The 24,257-nt window shown below is 40.8% G+C and overlaps 1 protein-coding gene across 6 annotated transcripts in view; it reads left to right on the top strand.

The window, feature by feature from the left end:
* FAM184A (family with sequence similarity 184 member A) overlaps positions 1–24,257 on the top strand; it is a 314,499-nt gene that overhangs the window by 271,301 nt on the left and 18,941 nt on the right. For 3 of the 6 annotated variants that reach the window (XM_073675941.1, XM_073675936.1, XM_073675942.1), the window contains exons 11-16: positions 5,051–5,092; positions 8,870–9,082; positions 9,680–9,833; positions 16,089–16,216; positions 19,609–19,793; positions 20,865–21,011. In XM_073675941.1, the coding sequence (XP_073532042.1) occupies positions 5,051–5,092; positions 8,870–9,082; positions 9,680–9,833; positions 16,089–16,216; positions 19,609–19,793; positions 20,865–21,011 (869 nt within the window). The remainder of the gene's footprint in view (positions 1–5,050; positions 5,093–8,869; positions 9,083–9,679; positions 9,834–16,088; positions 16,217–19,608; positions 19,794–20,864; positions 21,012–24,257) is intronic. The other 3 variants (XM_073675937.1, XM_073675938.1, XM_073675939.1) reach the window with 3 other exon arrangements.

Here is a 24,257-nt window from a genome sequence, read left to right as displayed (position 1 = left end):
CATTTTCGATCATAGTACTCCTTACTCTTGCTCTGTCCTTGCGTAACCACTTTGGACGCTATGGTGTATGCCTCTGCCATCCGTTCCTTCCATTTCCGAATATACTTCGGATACCTTCTGTAAGTCTCTGACACCGGAGTATCAAACATGATGTCGATTGGCAGTCTTGGCGATCGTCCATACAATAGGAAAAAGGGTAAGTAACCCGTTGCATCGCTCTTTGTACAGTTATAGGCATGTACCACTTTTGACAGAGAACTCTTCCAGTCTTTCTTCTCATCAGCTGTTAAAGTGCGCAACATCGACGATAATGTTCGGTTAAACGTTCCACTTGTCCATTACCCTCTGGGTAATAGGGCGTTGTGTGGGATCTCTGAATTCTACACAGCTGGTTCTCAAATTCTCTTCCTTGGTCATGGTCTAACCTCGTAGGGAACCCAAACTTCAAAGCAAAATCATTGAAGATCTTCTCTGCCGCTGTTCGACCCGATTTATTGGTGATGGCATATGCTTGAGCAAATCAAGTGAAATGGTCCATCACCACCAAGATGTATTCATGACCACCCTTGCACGTCTCGAGATGTAGAAAGTTTATTGAGGCAATCTCAAACGGATACGTAGTTTGGATGTTGCCCTTAGGTGCCCGGGTTGATGTGTTGGGAATTTTATCTTTCAGACACCTACACTCCCTGGTCACGTACCTCTCAATATCTCTCTGCATGTATGGCCAGAAGAAACGTTCACGGCTCAAGTTGGTTGTCCTTTCCACTCCCAGGTGTCCCATGTTTTCATGGAGTTCTCTGAAGACCAACCTACGGAATACTCTGGGTAGTACCAACTGCCGGTTTTGTCCTCCTTTACCATACAGGATACCGTCTTCACTGAGGTAGAGCTTCGTCCATTCTTTAATTAAAACAGAAACTGCTGGTGACTCATTGTCTCTCTCTTGTTTACTTGGAAACCGATTTTGGTCCACATAAAGTAGTATTCTACCAATTATCTGATCTTCCCATTGTGCTCTACAGATTTTTCCTTTTGGTAGTTGTTGAATAGACAGGGGATGATCTTGTTCTCTCGCTTTTATGGTGGTTTCCACCGTCAACAGACACCACAATGGTGTGTCTTCCTCCTGATAAGCTTGTACTGCTTGGGTAGTGCACTCAATTGCTTCCAGACTGACTTCCTCTGAGCATTCTTGCATGAACTCCTCAGGCTCTAGTGGCATTCTCGACAATCCATCAGCATCCGCATTGACATAGGTCAAAGGGTTGTTGTCAGTGTATACCTCAAACTCTTTCCTGTAGTAGAGATAATCTCTAAATCGTTCGCAGATAGCCCATTTCAGTGCCAGGAACTCCAATTTTCCGGAATGTAGATGGTAATTCTTCTTGGCATCTGTCAATGTTCTAGAACTGTAACCAATGACTCTCAATTTTCCATCTTGATGGTGATACAGGGCAGCTCCCAGTCCAACTTGAGAAGCGTCACAATGAAGAACAAATGGTAAATTGAAATCAGGATATCCCAAGATGGGTGGTTTTACCAGGTAGTCTACATGTTCTTCCAATATCTCCTGGTGGTCTGCTGTCCAGAGAATGGGCTGTTGGGACAAAACAGCGTTGTTTCTTCTCCTGTGCTTGTGTTACTTCTAATAGTGAATGCTTTTAAATCTACAGCACTACTTCTGCATGTCACATTAGTGTTAATACACTCACCTTCCACTGTCTTCTCTTGTTTCCAGCATCGTTCTGCTCCTCTTCTCAGTGACATCATCACTCTTCAGACTCTCCGGGTCACACTATATTCTGCAGGACCCAGAAGTGGCTTCTACAAACTAAGTCTCATTGTAGAAGAGACTTCCGTCTCACGCATAGAGTGAGCCGCATAAACTGAAGAGAGTGACGTCACTGATAAGAGGAGCAGAATGATGCTGGACCCCGGAGAAAGTGGCAGTAGGTGACTATATTTATTCACTACATTACATACACCTATACACAGATTTCTTAAAAAAATCTTCATGGGAAAGCTTCTTTAAATTGTTTACGGAATAATTATAGAAAACCACAGAAGCCCCTCAAGCCTGATGACATACTCGCAAAAAGAACTTTCCAAAAGACATGGTTTTAAAGGGGGTTTCCATGAGTACAGTATAGATCACCTATCCTTAAAGTTGACCTCCAATTTCAGATTTATGGGGTCTGACCACCAGAATCAGCTGACTGAAGGAGTAATGGCATTCCAGTGTCACACACATCTCTTTCATTGTTTACCACACACAGTTTTTTACTTTGGATAGAAGTTTTGCCTGGTATTGCCATTCAATCCCATTCATTAGAGCTGCAGTAAGCTAGAATATAGGTACAGGAACTATCCCATTGTACCTGTTAAACAATAATAGGGTTGCACTGGAGCTTTGTGCATCCTTTAACTAGCTAACCAGTGAGACACCAAGCAATCTCATATTAAGGGCCCATTTTAGAAAAGGGTTTAAAAATGGCTCCATGATGGTGTTAATATAGAATAAACACATACTTGCTTACCAGACTACCGTCACTCCTCAATACTGCTGCTGGCGTCCCTTAGTGGCATGTCCCTCCTGGCATGTTAGGTGACTTGTTGCAGCCTACCAGTCTCCTAGCTCTTTCTTTCTGCCCAGGTGGAACTTGACTGCTGCTGCAGTGGTAGGGTAGAGTGCCAGAAGTCCTATAGGCGAAGTTTGTTTTTTTTTTCAATTTGGTATCAATATGGGCCAGTTTTTAAGTTAATTAAAAGTAGTGGACAACATCTTCAAGAATAGGCTATCAATATTATAATTCTGGAAAAACCCTTCAAGAGCCTGTAACTATTGTACAACATTATATTATAGTAGATGTGTGATTACTTTTCCCACGAGATTTCTCTGATTTCCGGAAAGCAGCCTTTTGGGCTTTTAAGTACTTGTAGAATAACAAGAATTATAGAGGATATTTATGTCATGCAAAAACGTCCGGTTTGCTCGAGATTTCTAACAATGTTTTTGATAAAAAGAAATATCCCAGATTAAATATACAGCCAGCAACATGCACCAATTTTAACACTAAGGACCATTTATTTTACTGTAACCATTTATATTGTAGGAAAAGTAGTGAACAACTTATATTTAAAATCCACGACGTTATTTCCATGTTAGAAGATACAAGTACTTGTAATCAGTAGATCCAGTCTAACTTTAAGGGAATATTTGCTTGCATGAGATTGTTTTGTTAGCAAGCTCATGAATGTCTGCAAGCCACATTGAAATGAATGGGACAGTCACAGATATTTCTGTGCAGAGTGTGACTATATCCAAGAGGTATGTTCACACACAACAGCTTTGCTGCAGAATGGTTCATAAATTGGCTTGGCAGATACCTATGCATATGCTGGTTTCCATGCACCACTCAGATGTATCGAAAAGATCTTAAATGGAGTCTATCACCCCAGAGCGCTACCTATAAAAGTATGTAGGGGAATTAACCCTTAAAAAGAACCTAACACTTGTTCAAAAAACTAAGTTAAATACCTTATATCTCAGCTCTCCTGATTCTGCCACTCTTTTCCATTTTACACTGCATCGCTATATTGCAGATATCAGATTTGTTTCTTTTTGAATACAATATGTCCAATCTCTGCTTGTAGTGCAACTGGGTGTTTCTTCACAGTCTTCTCTGAGGATGTGCGCTTTTACCCTTCCCACACACTGGCAATCACAGCTCAACATCTGATCTTGGAGTGTCAGGCGATGCTGAGCAGCATCTGAGAGGGAGGGATAAAAGTACATACCCCTAGAGAAAACTGAAGAATCGCCTAATTGCACTACTTACAGAGATTTCACATACTGCACTCCAAAAGTAATAAATGTGAATATCTCTGCAATGGATCGACGCAGGCAAAATGGAAAAATGCAGCAGAATAAGGTGAGTTTCAGAATTTTTACAAGGCAATTAACTCAATTTAATTGAGCAAGAGACAGGTCCTCTTTAAAATCATACCTGTAGTAAAGAATTTAGTAGTTTAGTTGCCAGGAAAAAAAAAAGATTTATTTCATATGCAAAAGAGGAGGCTTTAGTGAACCTTAGGTGTGGCCAAGGGGTCAGTGCACCACTACACCCCTTCAGTTTGTATTCTGAGAACTTTCTCATATGTCGATTGACAGCACTCTAGCAACCATTGTCTCAACTCAGTCAGCGGCTCAGCACCTCCATAGTGACAATACAGGAACCCAGCGGTGCTTAGTGTAAGTGTGTGCCTTCATCACTGGCTCCTGTCTGCAGTACAGTACCACATGGCAGGTTGTAGACAGGAGCCAGCGATAAGTGCGCACACTGCCCCTGTGAAAGCGGTGTGCTGCTGGGCTCCTGCAGTGTCAGTGTCCGCTCTCATCTCTGGATCCTGTCTTGCCCAGTACTGTACTACAGACAGGAGACATCGACGAAAGCACGCAGACACTGAGTAAGGCTCTTGCGGTGTGATTACAGAGTTTCTGAGCTGCTGATTGAGTGCACTCACTTGATTGCTGTCAATCAAGATTTAACAGTTCTCAGTATACAAATTGAGGGGGCGTAACGATGCACTGAGCTCTTAGCCACACCTAGGGTGCATCAAAGCCCCTTTATTTGCATATGAAATAAATATTTTTTTTTTCTGGCAACTAAATCACTGAAATCTATAGTAGAGGAATAATTGTATAGGGGCTTAGTCCCCTACATACTTTATAAGTAGTTGTAATTGTTGGGAATGTTAGACTCCCTTTCGGTTGCAGTAATTACTACCATAAGTCTGCCACATACCGTGTTATGTTACGTGTATATTCTGATATGTGACCTGAATATAACAAGCCATAAAAGGTTCATGTTCAGCCTTTTATGTCAGTTTTGGTGACATCACTGCATTGTAATACTCACCAGTGACACGTCTTATATGTACATATGTCATACGCGTGTGTTCTGTGCATAACTGCTGTTCTCTCTGTTGCCTATGTGTCAGACTTTCTTTTCCTTAGTGTTTTCCTTTTGTGATCTTCTTTTCATAGCGGCACTCTCTGGGTGAAGCTTTACATAAATCCATCAGTAATGTAAGTCAGCTTTGGTATACAGCGTTGACTCGGACGCATGCTAGCATTATCACTTGCACTGCCGCTCATCTACAGATTGCTTGCTGCCATTCAGGCTTACCGTCTAAACGCACAGCACTGTCTTTAATGTGTCACCATTGACCTCCTGGAAATCAATGTCAGCAGTAGATCAGCAGCAGAGGAACACATTGATTGTACAGCAGCACACATTAGACCTCACAGTCCCATTATTTTGCTTTGGCAGTGGTAAGTTCAGCATTTGCTTTGTGATGTTACGGAAGGCTGGGTGGCTGGCTGTGTCTAGGGCAAGCATGAATCGAATTCTGCTACAACGTAATCGATAAGCAGCACATAAATCTTACATGGCTTTAATGATAGAAGTGAAAATTCTGTAGGATCACTGTTTTGCCTTCAGACCCGAGGCTAATACCTTTCCAGCATGAGATGTAGTAGGGTTCGCTTTAATAAATGCATGTTTGCTTTGTAAATACAAACAATATGTAATAAATGCATTATGTAATATTCTGGGGAGGAAACCATGCAGCGAGGCACGACATTGACTGGTACATTGGGAAAATATAGGAAAACTTCTGATGTAATGAGACAGTGAGAAGACAAACTGAAGAAGCCTAAGGTGATTCTGACCTTATCATCCAAAGCATTGGTCGGAGCAGGAGACGGAGTCAGCAATTACTGTATGTCCTCTCATGGTGTCTAATCCAATAAAGAGCAAACAAAGCCGAAGAAATTGACAGGAGAGATTTCATAATTGTATCACTAAAAAGATGTTCAGACAAGCAGAGCAACCAATTAAATTCTATTAAGTAGATCTTTTTTTGATGAGTTGCCAGTTGTTTGTTATGTAGAGACTTCCAACTATTTGGCTAATGAAAAACAAAACATGCTGTCTAGGGAAAATACTTGCTTTTCGTGAGATTTCATTTTTGTGACATATTTGTTCTGTAGTGTTGGCAGTCCGTGGAGGCCTGGCATTGATAAATAGCCATCTCATAAATGCTCATTCATATCAGTCAATTCTCTTTGCAGTTCTTATTGTCATAGATTTCTACCAGACAGTAGATAACATGAAAATCTATTTTAGGTGAAAAGGGTTTAGGTGTCTGCGGATAATTATTAGTTACAGTGCCCGAATCATCAAGGTGTTTTTGCCTGTTTTCTGGTGTAAAACACCTTGGAATTTGACTTTTGGGCAGATGTTGTGCTGGACAAAACCTGCCCGGTAAATCCACTTTGATGGTGTAAATTTCGGCAAAAATGTTGCTCTAGTTGGACTGGGGTACATTCTTGACGGAGGCGCACGGCAGTGCTGAGATGCGCCTAATTCACTAAAAAGCCCACTGCTTGTTTGTCGATAATCACATCTTTTAAGCATACATTATTGTACAATGTATATGGGTAGGGGAACTAATGAATGCTTGAACAATTGTTCATGTACATGTCTCATAAAAATTGCTAAATAATAATGGAAGTGAACAAAAATCCTTACGCTTCCAATTGGTGCTTATTAGAGCCAATAAAGGACCGCTCCCGCTGATATCAATGAGTTCAGCCAACAGTCTAATGTGTATGGGGGCCTTCTGAGTGTCCCCTGATGGATGATGTCTGGGACAAGGATCCTGTATGTCTGATTTTGGACTGTTGATCCTTTTGTTCTCTAAGAGATAAGCTGCCGTCAGAGATGTCTGGCAGTGGCTCTCTCATATAGAAACCCAGGAGTTCTCGGCCAGCTGAGCACACCTGTGTATGGGAGTCAGGGGGAATAGCTGCTGGCTGAACAATCGGTCGAACAGTAATTCGACCGGCAGCTATTTATGGGGGGGGGGGGGGGGGGCATTTTGTTATCACTCAGCCTTTTCAGAATGAGGAAAAGCTGACAATGTTGTTCTTTAATGGGATTACTGACTGAAAGGAAGGAAAATGTTCAATAGTCTCCAGAAACATTAAACTTATTTTTAAATGATGTCAGTAACCTTTTAATACTTTTATAAGCGTCCTACTCTTGGTATCTTTTAATTACAAATTATAAAAGATGTTGTGATTCTTCCTTAACAATTTTGCTAATTTTCATGGGGCAGTGATTTTTATAAACACTAATACAAATGCATTCCACTTATTTTTGGTTTTATTTCAGACAGGTACAGCAAACAGGCTTTCGGTGTTTTTTGGCCATGTTGGCTTAGGTCCCTTGTACATTACGTTCGGGAGGTCTGATCCCTTGTACATCTTTTGTGGTCATATGAAAGATTAGATGTCAGTACAGTGAACAGGGGAAATATTCCCTAGCTCTGCCTCTAGCTTCTCACTGCCATCTACTATCTCAGTAATGTAACAATCTGTCTTCACTGGATACAGATTTTACCTGTGAATTGAGAATTTTTAGAGGGAAGTTCTGGCGGAGAAAGAGACAGATTTCTCTGATAAGATAAACTACAAAGTTGATTATTTTAAAGTGTACTATTGATTTATTAAATAATTAAAATGATGATTACGGTTTAATGGCATACTGTTCTGGATGAATAAAGGTAGAATAAAAGTTGATGTTTTGTATTTGTAAAGTTGTGCAGTGGCCATTTACTGGAAGTGAACGGCTGTGGGTCTACAGAGTCTTACTCATGAGAGTCAGTAGACTAGTTTCTTTCTAGCAAATTTTAGGTGGTTTTCCAATAAAAGGTTACTGACCTCTAATGCCCTAGGTTAAAACACATAGTAAGAAAATCAGATGTTACCCTCCCCAGGTCCAGCTCTTCCTCTCCGCTGCTGCTCTGGTCTCTACTTACTGGCTAAAGCGATGACATCATGACAACAGCACACATCATCGTTGCAGCCGATGATTTCATGATTCATGTACACTTTAGTCATTACATCACTGGAACAATGGCGGAGAGAGGAAGTGTGGGACCCAGGGAGAGTGAGTAACATCTTATTTTATTATTTTAACCCAGCAAAGGCCATTGTAGGCCAGAAACCTATAATGAGAAATCCCATTTAAAGTGTAACCTCTCATGTTTATAAAGTGGCCTAACTGGACAATTTCAAGTGGACCGGATGAGCATTCAGTGTGTATGCACTCCCTGTCTCTCAACTTGAATATATTGGAGGAGACAAAAGATAAAACGGCTTGATTTTCTTGTTCTTTAGTCTGATTAGCATCTGCCAGACGTGTCTGATGGTGGCTTGTTCTTCTCTCCCCATACAGAACACATGCATGCTCAGGTGAGCTGAGGGCTCATGTATATGCGGCAGTCGAGAGAGATCGCTATCCCGCTAGCTTCTGAATGTGTATGGGAATCTTTAGATAGACCAGTGAGAACCCAACAGAAAGTGTAGTCCCCTTTTGTTCTCACAGTGGCTGAGGATCTGGTAAGGGCTCCTAGAACTCCTTTGTAGATGTATGACACAAAACATGAAGTGGGACTTTTTATATTTGCCGTAGATTGCTAACATTACTGGTATGAATGTTACTTAAAACTCCAGGACTTTAGATGAGCCAAGGGCTTCATCAACAGCAAAAGGCTGATTTTAATAGCCATGACTTCTATAGTTATCACTTCTGTAAAGATAGCAGCAATGAAGGTATTCTTTTGGATTTTAATATAGCAAATCCACGGGTTGCTGACAAAAGATGAGCACTGAAAAGAGAAAGTGACGCTCATTTATATGGAAATGTACAGCTGCGATCACAGCACATTTTCCTCCACTTATTCTGTCATTCTGTTGTGTGCTTTTTTTGTCTGAATCTCTTTTTTGCTGCGCTAGATCTCGTTGCTGAAGCAGAACCTTGAGATGCAGCTGTGCCAGTCCCAGACCGCCTTGCAGCAGCTGCAGTCACAGTTCGGTCAAGAGCGACAGCGTCTAACCCGAGAGCTCCAAGAGCTGGAGGAGGAACATCAGCAGAGGCAGAAGTCACTGCAGGAAGCGCACATGATCGCGTTCCAAAGCATGGAGGAGGCAAAGGACCAGGAACAGAAAGTAAGCACCACTTACAGCTATTTACTCCTTTTTTAGATACATTGCTTTATTTAGCCTGGTCCTTTAATGCCACTTCCATTGCACACCCACGGTGATTTTCGATATTTTATTCTCAGAGTTTAGTATTATTCCAGCAGGAAGTCTACCTTTAGTCTAGTGGTTCCCATAACTCTATATTATTATATATAACAAGGATTTTACAATGTAGTGTACAACTCTATAATAAAGTGTTTGCGGAAACTAGAATTACTCAACTTAAATTCCTATTTTCAGCCTATGAGTAACTTGACTTACCAGGCATTAAATGCGGTGCTGGCTTCTATGTGTGTGTCAGGAGGTCTCTGCCAAAATCTGTCATTTTAAAAGATATTTTATGAATCATTTCCAATCTTACTTAAAAAAAAATAACAACTCATGTTCACCGACAAGGTGCATGGTTTAGTAGAAGATGCTTTCCGAGCATTAAGGCAGTCTGTTCTGCTCTTTAAGATAATTTGCCCAATTTTCTTGTCTTGTCTTCGTATGTGCCATTTATCTTTCACTTAAGATGTGTACGCGTTATTTTCTGCCGCTGTATATCCTTATTCTGCTTCACAGGATCTGGAAGATCGTTTACATGAAAAATATTCTGAGGAGCTTCAGTCTGTAAAAGATGGCCACAAACAGGTCATGGACATGCTGCGACTGGAGATGGAACAGGAGCTTCAGACCCTTCGCTTTGAGCTGGAAGATGAGGGCAAAGCCATGCTAGGTGAGTACATGCTACATGCACATACTTTCCCCATATCTTAGATGTGACAAGCCTTAGAGCATCATTTATGAAGATCTATTGTTTTGGACTAAAGTGATCAAAATCAAATTTGTGGATGTTTCAAAGAAGTTATAAAGCAAAACGTAAAGGGGTTGTCTGAGATATTGACTGGTATCGCACCTCAATTTAATGCAGTTTCATGCATATTTGACATGTTTGTTAAGTGAGATGTGACAAGAAGCGCACACAGATTAGTGGAAATCACTGTAATTATTCAAAATGGTTTTCAATCTGCATCACATGTCCAAGCGCCATCGCCTATGGCTATGTGTACACAAAGCTTCTCAAGGAGTTATTGAAGCAGAAATGGAAACAAAAACAAAAAAAGGAGCCAGAACCCATGTTGTCATAAGTGCAGTGCATAGGTGTGCATTCACACTGTGATCCCAATACAAAAACAAAATGAGCAAATACCCTGTAGTAAGTGAATAGTAATAGTACATGTAAATAACATAGGTTACTTAGTTAACACTATTTTGATCAAAAAAGCGTGAATGCAATCCCACCGCGACAAGTGGTACCCAATCAGAACAGTACCTAACTCTTGTAGTTCTCCTCACTATGTGTCAGCAGACGTCCAAATAGATAAGGGCAGAGCAGGACCAGGTCCCGACTGTGCAGCCACCTGTACTTGGAAAGCTATATAAACAAAATGGACCCCGCAAAGGGGGAGCCACGATACTGTTCGTAGAAAGTACAAAAAACTAAAACAAAAAAAAATGAGCCAGAGCCTATATTGGTATAAGTGCAATACTTAGGTGTGCATTCACACTGTGGCCATTTAACAGACAGAACACAAAACAAAAAAGAAAATAAGCATATACCCTGTAGTAAGTGAATAGTAAAAGTACATGTAAAAAATAGGGTACATATTTAACACTATTTTGATCAATAAAGCGTAAAAGCCTTCCCACCGCGACAAGGTGTACCCAATTGGGACAGTACCTTACTCTTGTAGTTCACATCACAAATCCAAATAGATAAGGACAGAGCAGGACCGGAACCCAAGCAAAAATTGAGTGGACACTAAGGAAACTTTACAAATCCAAAACTCCTCAAAAACATTGAGTTTCTACGCCAAAAACTCAGCAAAAAGACCCGAGAATATGAACACACTGAGTTTTTTTTATGACTTTTTGGATTGGAAACAGTACAGAAACAAGTTTTTGAGTCTTGAGTATTTGAGGACTTGGAGAGTTTTTGCGCAGTTTCTTCTCCAAAACCTGTTAAGAAAAATCTCAATGTGAGCATATTCTAAAACTGCATTGCAAAACCGTGGTAAGGGTGTGTTCACACTGAGGTTTTTTTTTACTGAGGTTTTGGATCAAAAACTCTCCAACTCTCAAATCATAATTTGTGGTTTTTACACTCCTCATGGTTTTTGGAGAGTCTTTGCTTGGAAAACTCAGAGAAAAAAAATCACTGTGAACTCACCTGGCTCGGAATCACTACATATGTAGGCACCTGTATATATACAAGTGTATTCATTTGGTGTGGAAGATTGGTCATGGCCATTTACAGTTGAGATATGAAAGTAGTGCTGTGAAGCAACTCATCTATAGGGACACAATTCATGATCACCTCATAAAATCCATCATGGCTATTCCTTTACAACAGAAAAAAAATCAGTGGGATTTACTGTGGGTCAACTTAAGACTGGTCTGCACATAGTTTGTAAAGCCGAATAAAGACTTGCGTCCATCAAGTTCGACCTGTTAGTTCTGTAATTGCTAAAGTTGATCCAGAGGAGGGCAAAAACCCCAAATGATTTGGCCAATCTTCACCTGAGGAAAAATTCCCTCCCGACTCTGAAACCAGCAGTCAGAATAAATCCCTGTATCAACCTACTATTTTATTTTATTTTTAAGTATATGCTGAAATCTGCCTGGTATCTAGAAAAGCATCCAGTCCCCGCTTGAACTGGTGTAGTGAATCCGACATTACCGTCTCCTCACTCAGTGAATTCCATATTCTCACTGCTCTTACCGTAAAGAACCCCTTCCTATGCTGGTGCTGAAACCTTTTCTCTTCCAGTCTTAGTGAATGCCCTCTTGTTACCGTAATATCCCTCCTTTTGAACAAATCCCTGGCAAGATCTCTATACTGTCCCCTAACATATTTGTATACATTTATTATGTCCCCCCTCAACCTTCTCTTTTCCAGGCTGAATAGTCCTAGTTTTGCCAACCTCTCTGGGTATTGCAGTCCCTCCATTCCCTTTATTAATTTTGTTGCCCTCCTTTGTACCTTTTCAAGCTCATTTATATCCTTTCTATATATTGGGGCCCATAACTGAGCACAGTATTCCAAGTGTGGTCTGACCAGTGCTTTGTACAGTGGAAGAACAATGTTCTCATCCTTTGCAGCTATACCTCTTCTGATACATCCCATTACCCTGTTTGCCCTTACAGCAGCGGCCTGACTTTGGGCACTCCAATTTAGTTTGCTATCAATCAAGATGCCCAAGTCCTTCTCCATCTCTGAATTCCCCAATGATTTCCCATTCAGTGAGTACTGGTGACTTCCATTTTTCCTTCCCATATGTATGACCTTACATTTCTCCTCGTTAAACCTCATTTGCCATTTAATGCTCCACCTACCCAGCTTATCCAAATCCCTCTGTAGGTCTGCACTGTCCTCTTTTGTATTAATTGTTTTACATAACTTTGTGTCATCTGCAAATATTGATATTTTACTATTTAACCCGTTGACTATGTCGTTAATAAAGATATTAAATAACATTGGGCCTAGTACAGACATCATGCGGCATGCGGAGAACTGGGAAACTCCGGTTCTCATCTGCTCATATATAACTGTATTCGCGACTTTTGGACATGAATACAGGTGAACACTGAGGCACTGGGACTGGGGCAGAGCGTCACAGGACTCATTAGCCCCCGCCCCGACGTGCTGCTGTTTTTGGGAGGTCATCACGCTTTGACCTCATCACACTGCTGCTGTCGCCACAGCGCAGAGGTGGCCAGTTTGCGGCCCGAAACAGTAAAAGATTAAATATCCTATTGTAGGAGGAAGGGGGTTGGTGTTAGTATGAGAAGATCCTATGGAGTAACCTGGGGGAGTTGTGAAGGAGGCACAGTATGCAGAGGGCACTGTGTAGGGGACACTATTGTGCAGAAATGTGTTCATCTTTCATCTATAGGTCAATCTCTAAATTACTTCTACCAAATGTAGATAGATTTCTAGATAAATTCTAGATGGAATGAAATGGTAATATGGTAATATTAGAGTGATTGACAGGCATAAAACATAAGGAAAAAATTAGATTAGATAGATAGTTGGATAAAATAATAGATAGATAGATAGATAGATAGATAGATAGATAAAATAGAATAGATAGATAGATAGATAGATAGATATGGGATAGATAGATAGATACATAGATAGATAATAGATAGATAGATAGATAGATAATAGATAGATAGATAATAGATAGATACATAGATAGATAGATAGATAGATAATAGATAGATAGATAGATAGATAGATAGATAGATAGATAGACATGGGATAGATAGATAGATAGATATTAGATAGATATGGGATAGATAGATAATAGATAGAAAGATAGATATATATAGGATAGATAGATAATAGATAGATAGATAGATAGATAGATAGATAGATAGATAGATAGATAATAGAAAGATAATAGATAGATAGATAGATAGATAGATATGGGATAGATAGCTAGATAGATAATAGATAGGTAGATAATAGATAGATAGATAGATAGATAGATAGATAGATAGATAGATAGATAGATAGATAGATATGGGATAGATAGATAGATAGATAGATAATAGATAGATAGATAGATAGATAGGTAGATAGATAGATAGATAGGTAGATGATAGGTGGTGCAGCATAAAGATGGTTCCTCCATTATCTTAGTGAATATTTTAAGCCACTAAAACAACAGAGAAAGGGTACTGATAACATCCATTGCTGAAACCAAGTATAATTTCAAGAGTACAAGTCACTTGCTAAGAAAATAATTGAGATAAATACTTTGTAAACATCGCTGTGTTCCTTTGATTCTGCCACTTTTTTCCATTTTGAACTGTGTCGCTCCATTGCAGAAAATCAACATTTGTGCTTTCACCGCTCCCACCCAGATGCTGCCAATCACAGTTTGGTCATGTCTGAGACATGGCTAGATCAGATGCCAAGCTGTGATTCGTAGTGTCTGGGTGAAAGTGCATGCCCGCAGAGAAGACTCTGAAGAAACACTCAGTTGCAGTACAAGCAGAGATTTCACATTTTGTGCTCCAAGAGCAATAAACGTGAATATCTCTTCAAAGGAGCAACACAGTGTGAAAGGAAAAAAATGAAGAGGTGGCAGGGTGGGTGGGGGACAATATGGAGAGGGGCAGGATGTGTGCGGGAACAAATGAAGAGGAGCAGGGTGTGTGGGGGACATTATGGAAAGAGGCAGGGTGTGTAGGGGACATTGCTATGAGGGGCAGTGTTGGGGGAATATTACGGAGAGGAGCTGTGTGGGGGCAATATTTTTGGAAAGAAGCTGTGTGGGGGGACATTACAGAATGGGGCAGTTTGGTGGGGACACTACGGAAAAATGCAGAGTGGGGTGAAATATAATGGAGAGGGGCAGTACGGGGGAACATTATGGACAGACGCAATGTGGGGTGGAATATTATGGAGAGGGGCAGTGTGGGGGGGACATTACGTAGAGAGGCAGTGTGGGGGGAATATAATGGGGAGGGCCAGTGCAGGGTGGAAACATTACGAAGAGAGGCAGTGTGGGGGGGATATTATGGAGAGGGGCAGTGTGGAGGGGATATTTTGTGCGGGGCAATTATTTATTTCAGGGGCACACCATGGGGAGATATTTTTATTTCTGGGGCAGTGTGGGAGGGACATTACGGAGAGAGGCAGTGTGGGGGGAATACAATGAAGAGGGCCAGTGCAGGGTGGAAAAATTACAGAGAGAGGCAGTGTGGGGGGGATATTATGGAGAGGGACAGTGTGGAGGGGATATTTTGTGCGGGGCAATTATATATTCCAGGGGCACACCATGGGGAGATATTTTTATTTCTGCGGCAGTATAATGATAGTTTTATTTTTAAAGGCACCGTGTCGGGAAGTGCTGCAGAAGGCTGGAAAAGAGGGAAGTTTGGAGAGATGAGCTCTGGGCATGAAATCTCATCATGGCGTCTGTACCATGACAAAATTATTGAAGACAACAGAGATTGGAACTACTCAAATCACAGAAGATGTCACTGATAAGGTACTTGGATGTTAATGTTTATTTGTGATACTGCCTGCTTCTCATTAGCATTGTGGCTGCTATATGGTGCGTAGTTTGACGATGGCTGGTAACAACAACTCCCACTATCTCCTTACCATTGTTAAGGACACACTAGGAGTTTCAGGTTCATGTGATACAAGTGTATATGGGGCTGACCTGAAAAGGCAATTGATCACTGTACTACCGTTCTAAGCTTGGTGATGTATTTCTGTACTGATGGTGGTTCTGGATCTGCATTCCTGTACTGATGGTGGTTCTGATCATGTTGCAATCCATAACATGCTTCTTGTTAAAACTGAAAACTCATCAAAACTTAGTTTTGAGATTTATGAGGAGAATTTGGTTGAGTTTGAGTTGCTCCAAAAACTCAGTGTAAGTTTGGGTGTGTTCACTCTGAATTTTTGGAGCAGAAACTCTTCCAATTCTTCTCAAATACTCAAAACTTGGTTCTGATGAAATATTAAGGTACTGATGGTGGTTCTGCTGATGTTTCATGTAAGTACCCCTTTAAAATAATTTGCGGTTCTTCAGATTGGTTCAGTATGACAATGTGGCTTTTGGAACAAAAAATGTTGTGCATACCTGACTTAAGACACTGGGCCACCGGCCTTACCTTTTTTTTTTAAAGAGACAGTCCATATTGTGCAGCATAGTGAGGTAGAGGTTGAGCTTCAACCAGCTGATAATCAGACTTATCACAGGTTGTAATGAAAATAAAGGCATCTTTTCTGACACAAAAGCTATTCTCGGATATTTGTTCCATGGACCAGATTTTTCTTACCATGTACAGAATAACAAATTTGGATAACTAATACATCTCTTGTGTGATCATAATGGACAAATGCAACATTGTAAATATTTCTCTCATTCATTTGTGATATATATATATATTGCTTGCTTTGCAGCATCATTGCGTTCAGAGCTCAATCACCAGCATGCAGCAGCCATTGACCAGTTGAGAAATCACCACCAGCAGGAAATGGAAGTTACTGCGGCAGAGCTGGAAAGGCAGAAAGAGTTGAACAGGCATCAGGTATAGCAATGAATTATTTCAGAAGGACTATGGGTATTTTCAGCATTCACAATAGCACAAATGTTTCCATTTAGGACAGAAGTGATTACACTGTAAGAGATCCATTGAATGATGGATCCAAACTATGAGCAGTGGATATTATTGATGCATAATAAGGATCCATTGGGTTTCCCCTAAGGCAGGAGTCTCAAACACGCGGCCCGCGGGCCGCATGCGGCCGTTCAGGCTGCTTCATGCGGCCCGCAGGCACCATAGACCCCGATCGCGGCCCATTCCTGGAGCTGCCGGCAGCTGCGCTTCAGTTCAGTGTATTGCCGCGCAGAGACCAGCTCTCTGCACAGCAATACCAGTGCCAGCCGGCCTATCAGAGGCCAGCAGCTGACATCTGAGTCCCAGCACAGCGGCGTATGAAGTCACTGACACGCTCAGATGTCACCTGCTGGCCTCTGATAGACCGGCGGCTGCCACTGGTATTGCTGTGCAGAGAGCCGGTCTCTGCGCGGCAATACACTGAACTGAAGCGCAGCTGCCGGCAGCTCCTGGACTGGGGTCTATGGTGCCTGCGGGCCACAGGTGCAGAAAGGACGCCGGGGGAACGGAGGACAGGTGAGAAGAATCTTTTTTTTTTCTCTTGTATGTGTAGAACGGCACAAGGGACAGTTCTCCAAGATGGGGACCAGCCTGGGGACAGTCCTAAGAGATGGGGACCAGGCTGGGGACAGTCCTAAAAGATGGGGACCAGGCTGGGGACAGTCCTAAAATATGGGGACCAGGCTGAGGACAGTCCTAAAAGATGGGGACCAGGCTGGGGACAGTCCTAAAAGATGGGGACAGTCCTAAAAGATGGGGACCAGGCTGGGGACAGTCCTAACAGATGGGGACCCGGCTGCGGACAGTCCTAAAAGATGGGGACCAGGCTGGGGACAGTCCTAAAAGATGGGGACCAGGCTGGGGACAGTCCTAAAAGATGGGGACCAGGCTGGGTACAGTCCTAAAACATGGGGACCAGGCTGGGGACATTCCTAGAAGATGGGTACATTACAACAAGATGGGGACCAGGATGGGGCATTACTACAAGATGAGGACATATCTACAATATGGGGACCGGTATGTGACATTAGGACAATATGGGGTCCAGGATGGGAGACATTACAACAAGATGGGGACCAGTATGGAATAGTACGACAAGATTGGGACAAAGATGGGGGACATTACAAGATGCAGACCAGGGTGGGGCACATTACTGCAAGATTTTGGCAGAAAAACTTCAAAATAAAGCATGAAAAAATATTTTGCCACTAAAAATGCTGCTTTATATCTAAACTAAAGTAAACAAAAAAAGTGCATGTTTTATTATCGCCACATCCATAACGACCCAAGCTATAAAAAATAAAACAGCAAAAATGTTCAAAAGGTGTATAGAAAAAAAAATGGTATCACTAAAAATGTCACTTTGTCCTGCAAAGAATGTGGCCCCCCAAATTAAATTTTTTTCCGTGTGTGGCCCATATACCCAGTCGAGTTTGAGACCCCTGCCCTAAGGTTTATATAATCGACATGGCAAGAGAAATTAATAATTATTGTTTTTTCACATTCATGTTCAAATTACCCATTTCTGTTATTGAATACAGTTGTGCTCAAAAGTTTACATACCCCGGCAGAATTTTTCCTTTCTTGGCCTTGTTTCAGAGAATATGAATGATAACAAAAAAAAATTTCTCCACTCATGGCTATTGGTTGGGTGAAGCCATTTATTGTCAAAATACTGTGTTTTCTTTTTTTAAATCTTAATGACAACCAAAAACATCCAAATGACCCTGATCAAACGTTCACATACCCCAGTTCTTAATACCGTGTATTGCCCCCTCTAACATCAATGACAGCTTGAAGTCTTTTGTGGTAATTGTGGATGAGGTTCTTTATTTTCTCAGATGGTAAAGCTGCCCATTCTTCTTGGCAAAAAAGCCTCCAGTTCCTGGGCTGTCTAGCATGAACTGCGCATTTGAGATCTCGCCGGAATGGCTCAATGATATTGAGGTCAGGAGACTAAGATGGCCACTCCAGAACCTTCACTTTGTTCTGCTGTAGCCAATGACAGGTCGACTTGGCCTTGTGTTTTAGTTCGTTGTCATGTTGGAACCTCCAAGTACGTCCCATGCGCAGCTTCCGAGCTGATGAGTGCAAATTTGCCTCCAGTATTTGCTGATAATGTGCTGCATTCATCTTTCCTTCAACTTTTTCCAAGTTTCCTGTGCCTTTGTAGCTCACACATCCCCAAAACATCAGCAATCCACCTCCGTGCTTTACTGTAGGAATGGTGTTCTTTCATCATAGGCCTTGTTGACCTCTCTCCAAATGTAACGTTTATGGTTGAGGCCAAAAAGTTCAATTTTGGTCTCATCACTCCAAACTACCTTGTTCCAGAAGTTTTGAGGCTTGTCTCTGTGCTGTTTGGCGTATTGTAGGCGAGATAATTTATGGCATTTGTGCAGTAATGGCTTTCTTCTGGAGACTCGACCATACAGCCCATTTTTCTTCAAGTGCCTCCTTATTGTGCATCTTCAAACAGCCACACCGCTAGCTTTCAGAGAGTCCTGAATTTCAGCTGATGTTATTTGTGAGTTTTTCTTTGCATCCCAAACAATTTTCCTGGCACTTGTGGCCGAAATTTTTGTTGGTTTACCTGACTGTGATTTGGTTTTTACAGAGCCCCTGATTTTCCATTTGTTAATCACAGTTTGAATGCTGCTGACTGGCATTATCAATTCCTTGGATATCTTTTTGTATCCCTTTCCAGTGTTATACAGTTCAACTACCTTTTTCCATAGATCCGTTGACAATCCTTTTGCTTTCCCCATGATTCACAATCCAGAAACGTCAGTGGCTAGATGCAAGATGCAAGAGACTGTCTGGATCCCAGAAACTCACTTAACTTTTATACACACACACGGATTACAAGCAAACAGGTCACAGGTGAGGATGTTACCTTTAGTAGCCATTCAAACCCATTTGTGTTAAATTCTGTGCATGTTATCAGGCCAAAATCACCAGGGTATGTGAACGTTAGATCAGGGTCATTTGGATGTTTTTGGTTGTCATTAAGATTTAAAAAGAGAAAACACAGTAGTTTGACAATAAATGGCTTCACCCAACCAGTAACTATGAGTGGAGAAAAGTTTTTTTTGTTATCATTCATATTCTCTGAAACAAGGCCAAGAAAGCAAAAATTTTGCCGGTGTATGTAAACTTTTGAGCACAGCTGTATAATACAGTGTTACACAAATTTTTACCTTGATTGGATTCTCTAGCCATCACATGTTGAGGACCTGCTCATAAGAAGTGCACAGGAAGAGGGTTAAATAATTGCTGATTAGAGCGCATTATCTTTACAGGAATCTGAGTATTTAGGACGAATATCAGAACTTGAGAAACAGCTCAGGCATCAAGAGCAACATGTTTCTAATCTAAATAAAGAGCTGCTGATACTGCATGAGAGTATTAACACTCTGACTAAAGAGCTGGAATTTAAGGGAAAAGAGATCCTTCGAATACGCAGCGAAGCCAATCAGCACATAAGGTACACCATATTGCCTCGTTTAACCCTATATGAGATGTATATTAAATGCTGTTGTCACATTAAACATTTAAAGAATCCATATAATAAGAGTTGCTTTAAAACTTCTAGTTATTGAATTTCTTAAAAGGAATGTGTCATCAGAGACCCACTGTTTAAATCAGGTTTTTGCGTTAAGTGTATATATGTATTTTTTTTTAAAGCAGCAATGTTTTTTTCATATCACAATCTGTATATAAAAAATAGAAATCTTGCAGTTTTCACACTAGCCACTGGGGCAATTTTATACTTCCTGTTCTTTACAGAAGACTTTTCCGCAGTCTCATTATCATCAAAGGCTGGATTACAATGATGGATAACACCTTTACACACAGTTGATCAAAATAGACGATGTCACAGCTATCCTTTTACAGTGACCTTTGCGCGCAATCATTAGATGCTTCAATGCTAAATACAATGTGTGAGTCAGTCTATTGCTGCTATATTTACGTATGAATTTTCCCAAAGTACAGAAAGTATCAGTCTACAATAGCCCACTGGCGAGTGTGAAAATTATAAGACTTCCAATCTTTTTGTTATACACTTCGATTCAATTTAAGGTGTTTATTTTAATACTTTACATTACTACCTTACTGTGAGGCGGGTCTGACTGGCGCTGCGCCCCTTAGATACTCCCGTGGACCAGCTGGGGAGGCACTTTACATATCAGGGATCATATGTTACACTGTTCCTTCTCTGGTCGCCCCCTTTATTTTTCACATGGACTTTGGGCCAGGCATTACAATGCCCTGCCCTTAGTAGAAAAGGTTTGAGTCACTCTGTACGAGATAAAGCTGTAATAAATCTTCCTTTTTTACCACTTCAATATATTTTTTTAGGAACAATCGGGTCTAGAATACACAGCACTGTTTTGAGTATACCGCTTCATTAAATGGTAAATGTTTGCACAGCTCCTGGAACAAAAATGCTGGTTCATATTTCATGTGAGGCATTAATAAAATATGTATAACGGTTAAGTAAAAATGTTTTTCAAAGATGTTTAAGCACACACATACTGAATTTCTTTGAAAAAAGGACACATGAGCAAGACTTAAACAAGAAACACGAGGAAGACATCAATGACTTAACCGCAGCCCACATCAGAGAGAAGCAAGTTTTAATGGCAGAATTTGCAAAGACACAAGCGATGCTCGTGGAAAAAAATTCTGCCTTGCAAGTTTCGTAAGTTCCAGTAAACCAAGACGCGTTTTTGAAAATTGCCATTAGTTCAGCTATTATCACTTTTCTACAACTAACTTTTCAAACCTCAATTAATGTATTACTAACCAATATAACCAAGTTTGCTGTGCAACCACTAATCAGTCAACATAATCAACTGCCATATAATCCCAGATTATAGTACTCTGGCCATGTTGGTATTGGGAGGTACAACAAAACAGCCCTATAATTGGGCGAACGCTCTTTCCCTATCAATGGCCTGAGTAAACATGCCGCCAACCAGCTGATGAATATGCAAAACGCTCTTTTCTTGGCTGGATTGTCTATAAATCATCCATGTGGACAGCACATCTCCCCATTTAAACAGGGGATGTGCTGCAGACAACATGCACATATGTTGACAAAATGATTGTATTAACAATAGTTCCGTCCTTCTACAGTTTGTATTGACTTGTGTGAGAAGGTCTTTAACGTGAACCTGTCACGTTATACATGTAGTCCGACATTTGGACATCATGGTACTGAGAAGGAGAATTTGAGCAGGATGATATATAGGTTTGTTGGAAAAATTCAATATAACTTATATTTTATTAATTGAAATCCCTGCTGTTTGTATGAATAGGAGTCCAGTGGGCGTTCCTAATCAGTGATGGACAGCTATCTCTGCATCCACAGTCATACAGGGAAGACTGAAATCACTGAATAGGACCACCCACTGGACTCTTATGCATAAGAACACACAGAATTTCAGTGAATAAAATGCAAGGTTACTGAAACTTTTCCCACAAAAATGTATCTCAATCTGATCAGCTCCTCCTGCTCTATAACATCCTGCCTGCAGATCAGATACCATTTTCAAAATGGGAGGTTCCATTAAGCAAGGAACAATCAACTTGTATTTAGTTGTATACAGTGATCAACCTGGGTCATAGTGATTAATAGATTGTGACATCGGTTCCTTGTTTGATATACTGAATCTTGTTGTACAGTAGCAAAACAATATTAGGACCATTTGTGAATGGACCCCTGTTACTAAGAGACTGGGGGATTCAAACAAATAAATTCCTGCCAAATGTGATTGATGATGGGAATTCCCTGTGTAACTCACAATGGAACTCAGTCACTAATTTCCAAGCAACAGACAGACTTCATAGTCAGTCCACTTGCCACCTCAACCTTCACATCATCAGTACTAGCTATCCGAGGTAGAATACACATCTCAACACCTCTGTAAGAAATATCTGATTGTAACCTATGCCATCATTAAGGATTAATACACTACCACTCATTACCTTCCTTCCCAACAATTCTTTACAAGGAAATATATAATGTCCTCTTCTCCCAACCACTTGTCCCACCTTGCTGAATATAATATATTAGAATACAAATTACCTCCATGCCTGTCCCCTAAATTCCTGGAATTACAAAATACCACATTCGCCAGGATGATACCATTATATTTAAAGTACTCCCTACTTCTCCGAATGTTTGGTAGCAAATTTTATACGTAAACCTATGATTTCCAATCTGTGTCAAATTTTATCAGTTTGACTTGATTTTAAAAATAACTTGTTACCCCGTAACAATTAAAAGTGCACCCACATTTTACCAACGCCATATTTCCACCTGTACTCCCCAAAATGACTTGTTTATGGCACATCAGTTGGTAAGCATAATACATGTTCAACACATTAACCCATGGACTCACAACCACCTGGATTTAGAGCCACTGTATGGATTTATATAGTTTCTTTTACCAATCTGTCACTGTTCATTTATTAAATGTTTTTTTTCCCTTTTGGCTTTTTAACGAAAAGGCAGCCATTACCGATCTTAATTATGTCATCTGTTTTTGAAGGCTCCTGTAGAGATGTTGCCTGGTTATAAATTGATACTTTGCTAGCCCCTACATCACTGCATTTCTTGACAGAGTAGATGTCATAATGGCTGCCATTTACCCCTCTCACTTTTTGGCAAACTGATATACGGTAAATAAAATGAACTGGGTATAGAAAGATATCTGATAATTTTCAACATTAAAGGGATTGTCTCATTCAAACAACTCTTTTACATACGTCCAATGACAATATATGGATGTGAGAGGTCCTCTAAGAACCAGATGTACCAAGAGTCTTGACAAGTATTTACCAGGGACACCATGGTGATACTAAGGAGGTATGGGTTTTACTGTGTCAAAGCCACAGGTTGCAGGCCTCTTGGCTTCCTAAGTGGCAAAGATATGCTAAGTCGAGGTAAAGATGATTGAAAACAAGGAAGCAAATGTCAGAATAAACATGCAATTCAGCAAGGTCAAACATGTTTCGGAGTCAAAGGTTAAAGAATATCAGTAAAGTCATATTTTGGGACAGCAGCAGTTATCACAGATAGAACAGTAAGGTAAGGGCACCCTGTCAGCCACAGGGAGAATGCAAATGTCCTGGCTGAGTCCGAGAATATACTTCTGTATGTAGGGAGGTGAGTGACAGCAAGAAGCGGATGTCAGTGATGTGATCAATCACAAGTCATTTATTGGAATAGAAGTGAGCTGGGTCACCAGTTACAGGGATGAGCAGATATACTAATGAATATTGTGGACAGATCGCTCAGGATGGAAGTTTTGGGAATGAATGTCAGAAACAGGTAAGTTTATTACACCAGAGCAGAGAGACACTAACAAGCAGCAAATGGATGGACTCAAGTACAACCACATTTTCCTTGAGCTTCACGGCAGCGCCCACTTGGAAGTGTTATGGCTCATCCCTATTCCGTAGGTCAGGATGGATAGAACGGAACGGATGTGTTTATATAGAGATATTGAGACTTGCCAGATGGCATGTGTATTTGCGAGGACCATGACAACTGTGTATGCGGAATGACAAGTGGAGCAGGAAGCAATGGAGATCACAAAGACATAAATACAGAAATACATAGAAAGTGTAGATGTATAGTCAATCCAGGACTATCAGAAGACAGATGGTTAATGGCAGAGTCGTATGCTATCAGCAGACAAATGGTTAACTTTAACTACAGGACAGCAGTGATGAATAGGTAAACTTGTTACTTGATTGCAGAAAAGATTACACTCTGTTGCAGCAAAGTTGTGTGAACAGCCCCAATATTTAGCAGAGAATTGTTCATTATCAGGTACCTGTTACAGAAGATTTGTAAGCGTGAACAACATCAGTATTAGCAGAGAGGTTTGTTATCAGTTACCTGTTATAGCAAAGATGTAAACGCAGAGATAAGAGT

Source organism: Phyllobates terribilis, unplaced genomic scaffold (genome assembly GCF_046119375.1).
Source record: "Phyllobates terribilis strain yellow unplaced genomic scaffold, ASM4611937v1 Scaffold_3__8_contigs__length_932513732, whole genome shotgun sequence".
Classification (NCBI taxonomy): Eukaryota; Metazoa; Chordata; class Amphibia; order Anura; family Dendrobatidae; genus Phyllobates; species Phyllobates terribilis.
This window is presented reverse-complemented; position numbering and strand designations above follow the sequence as displayed.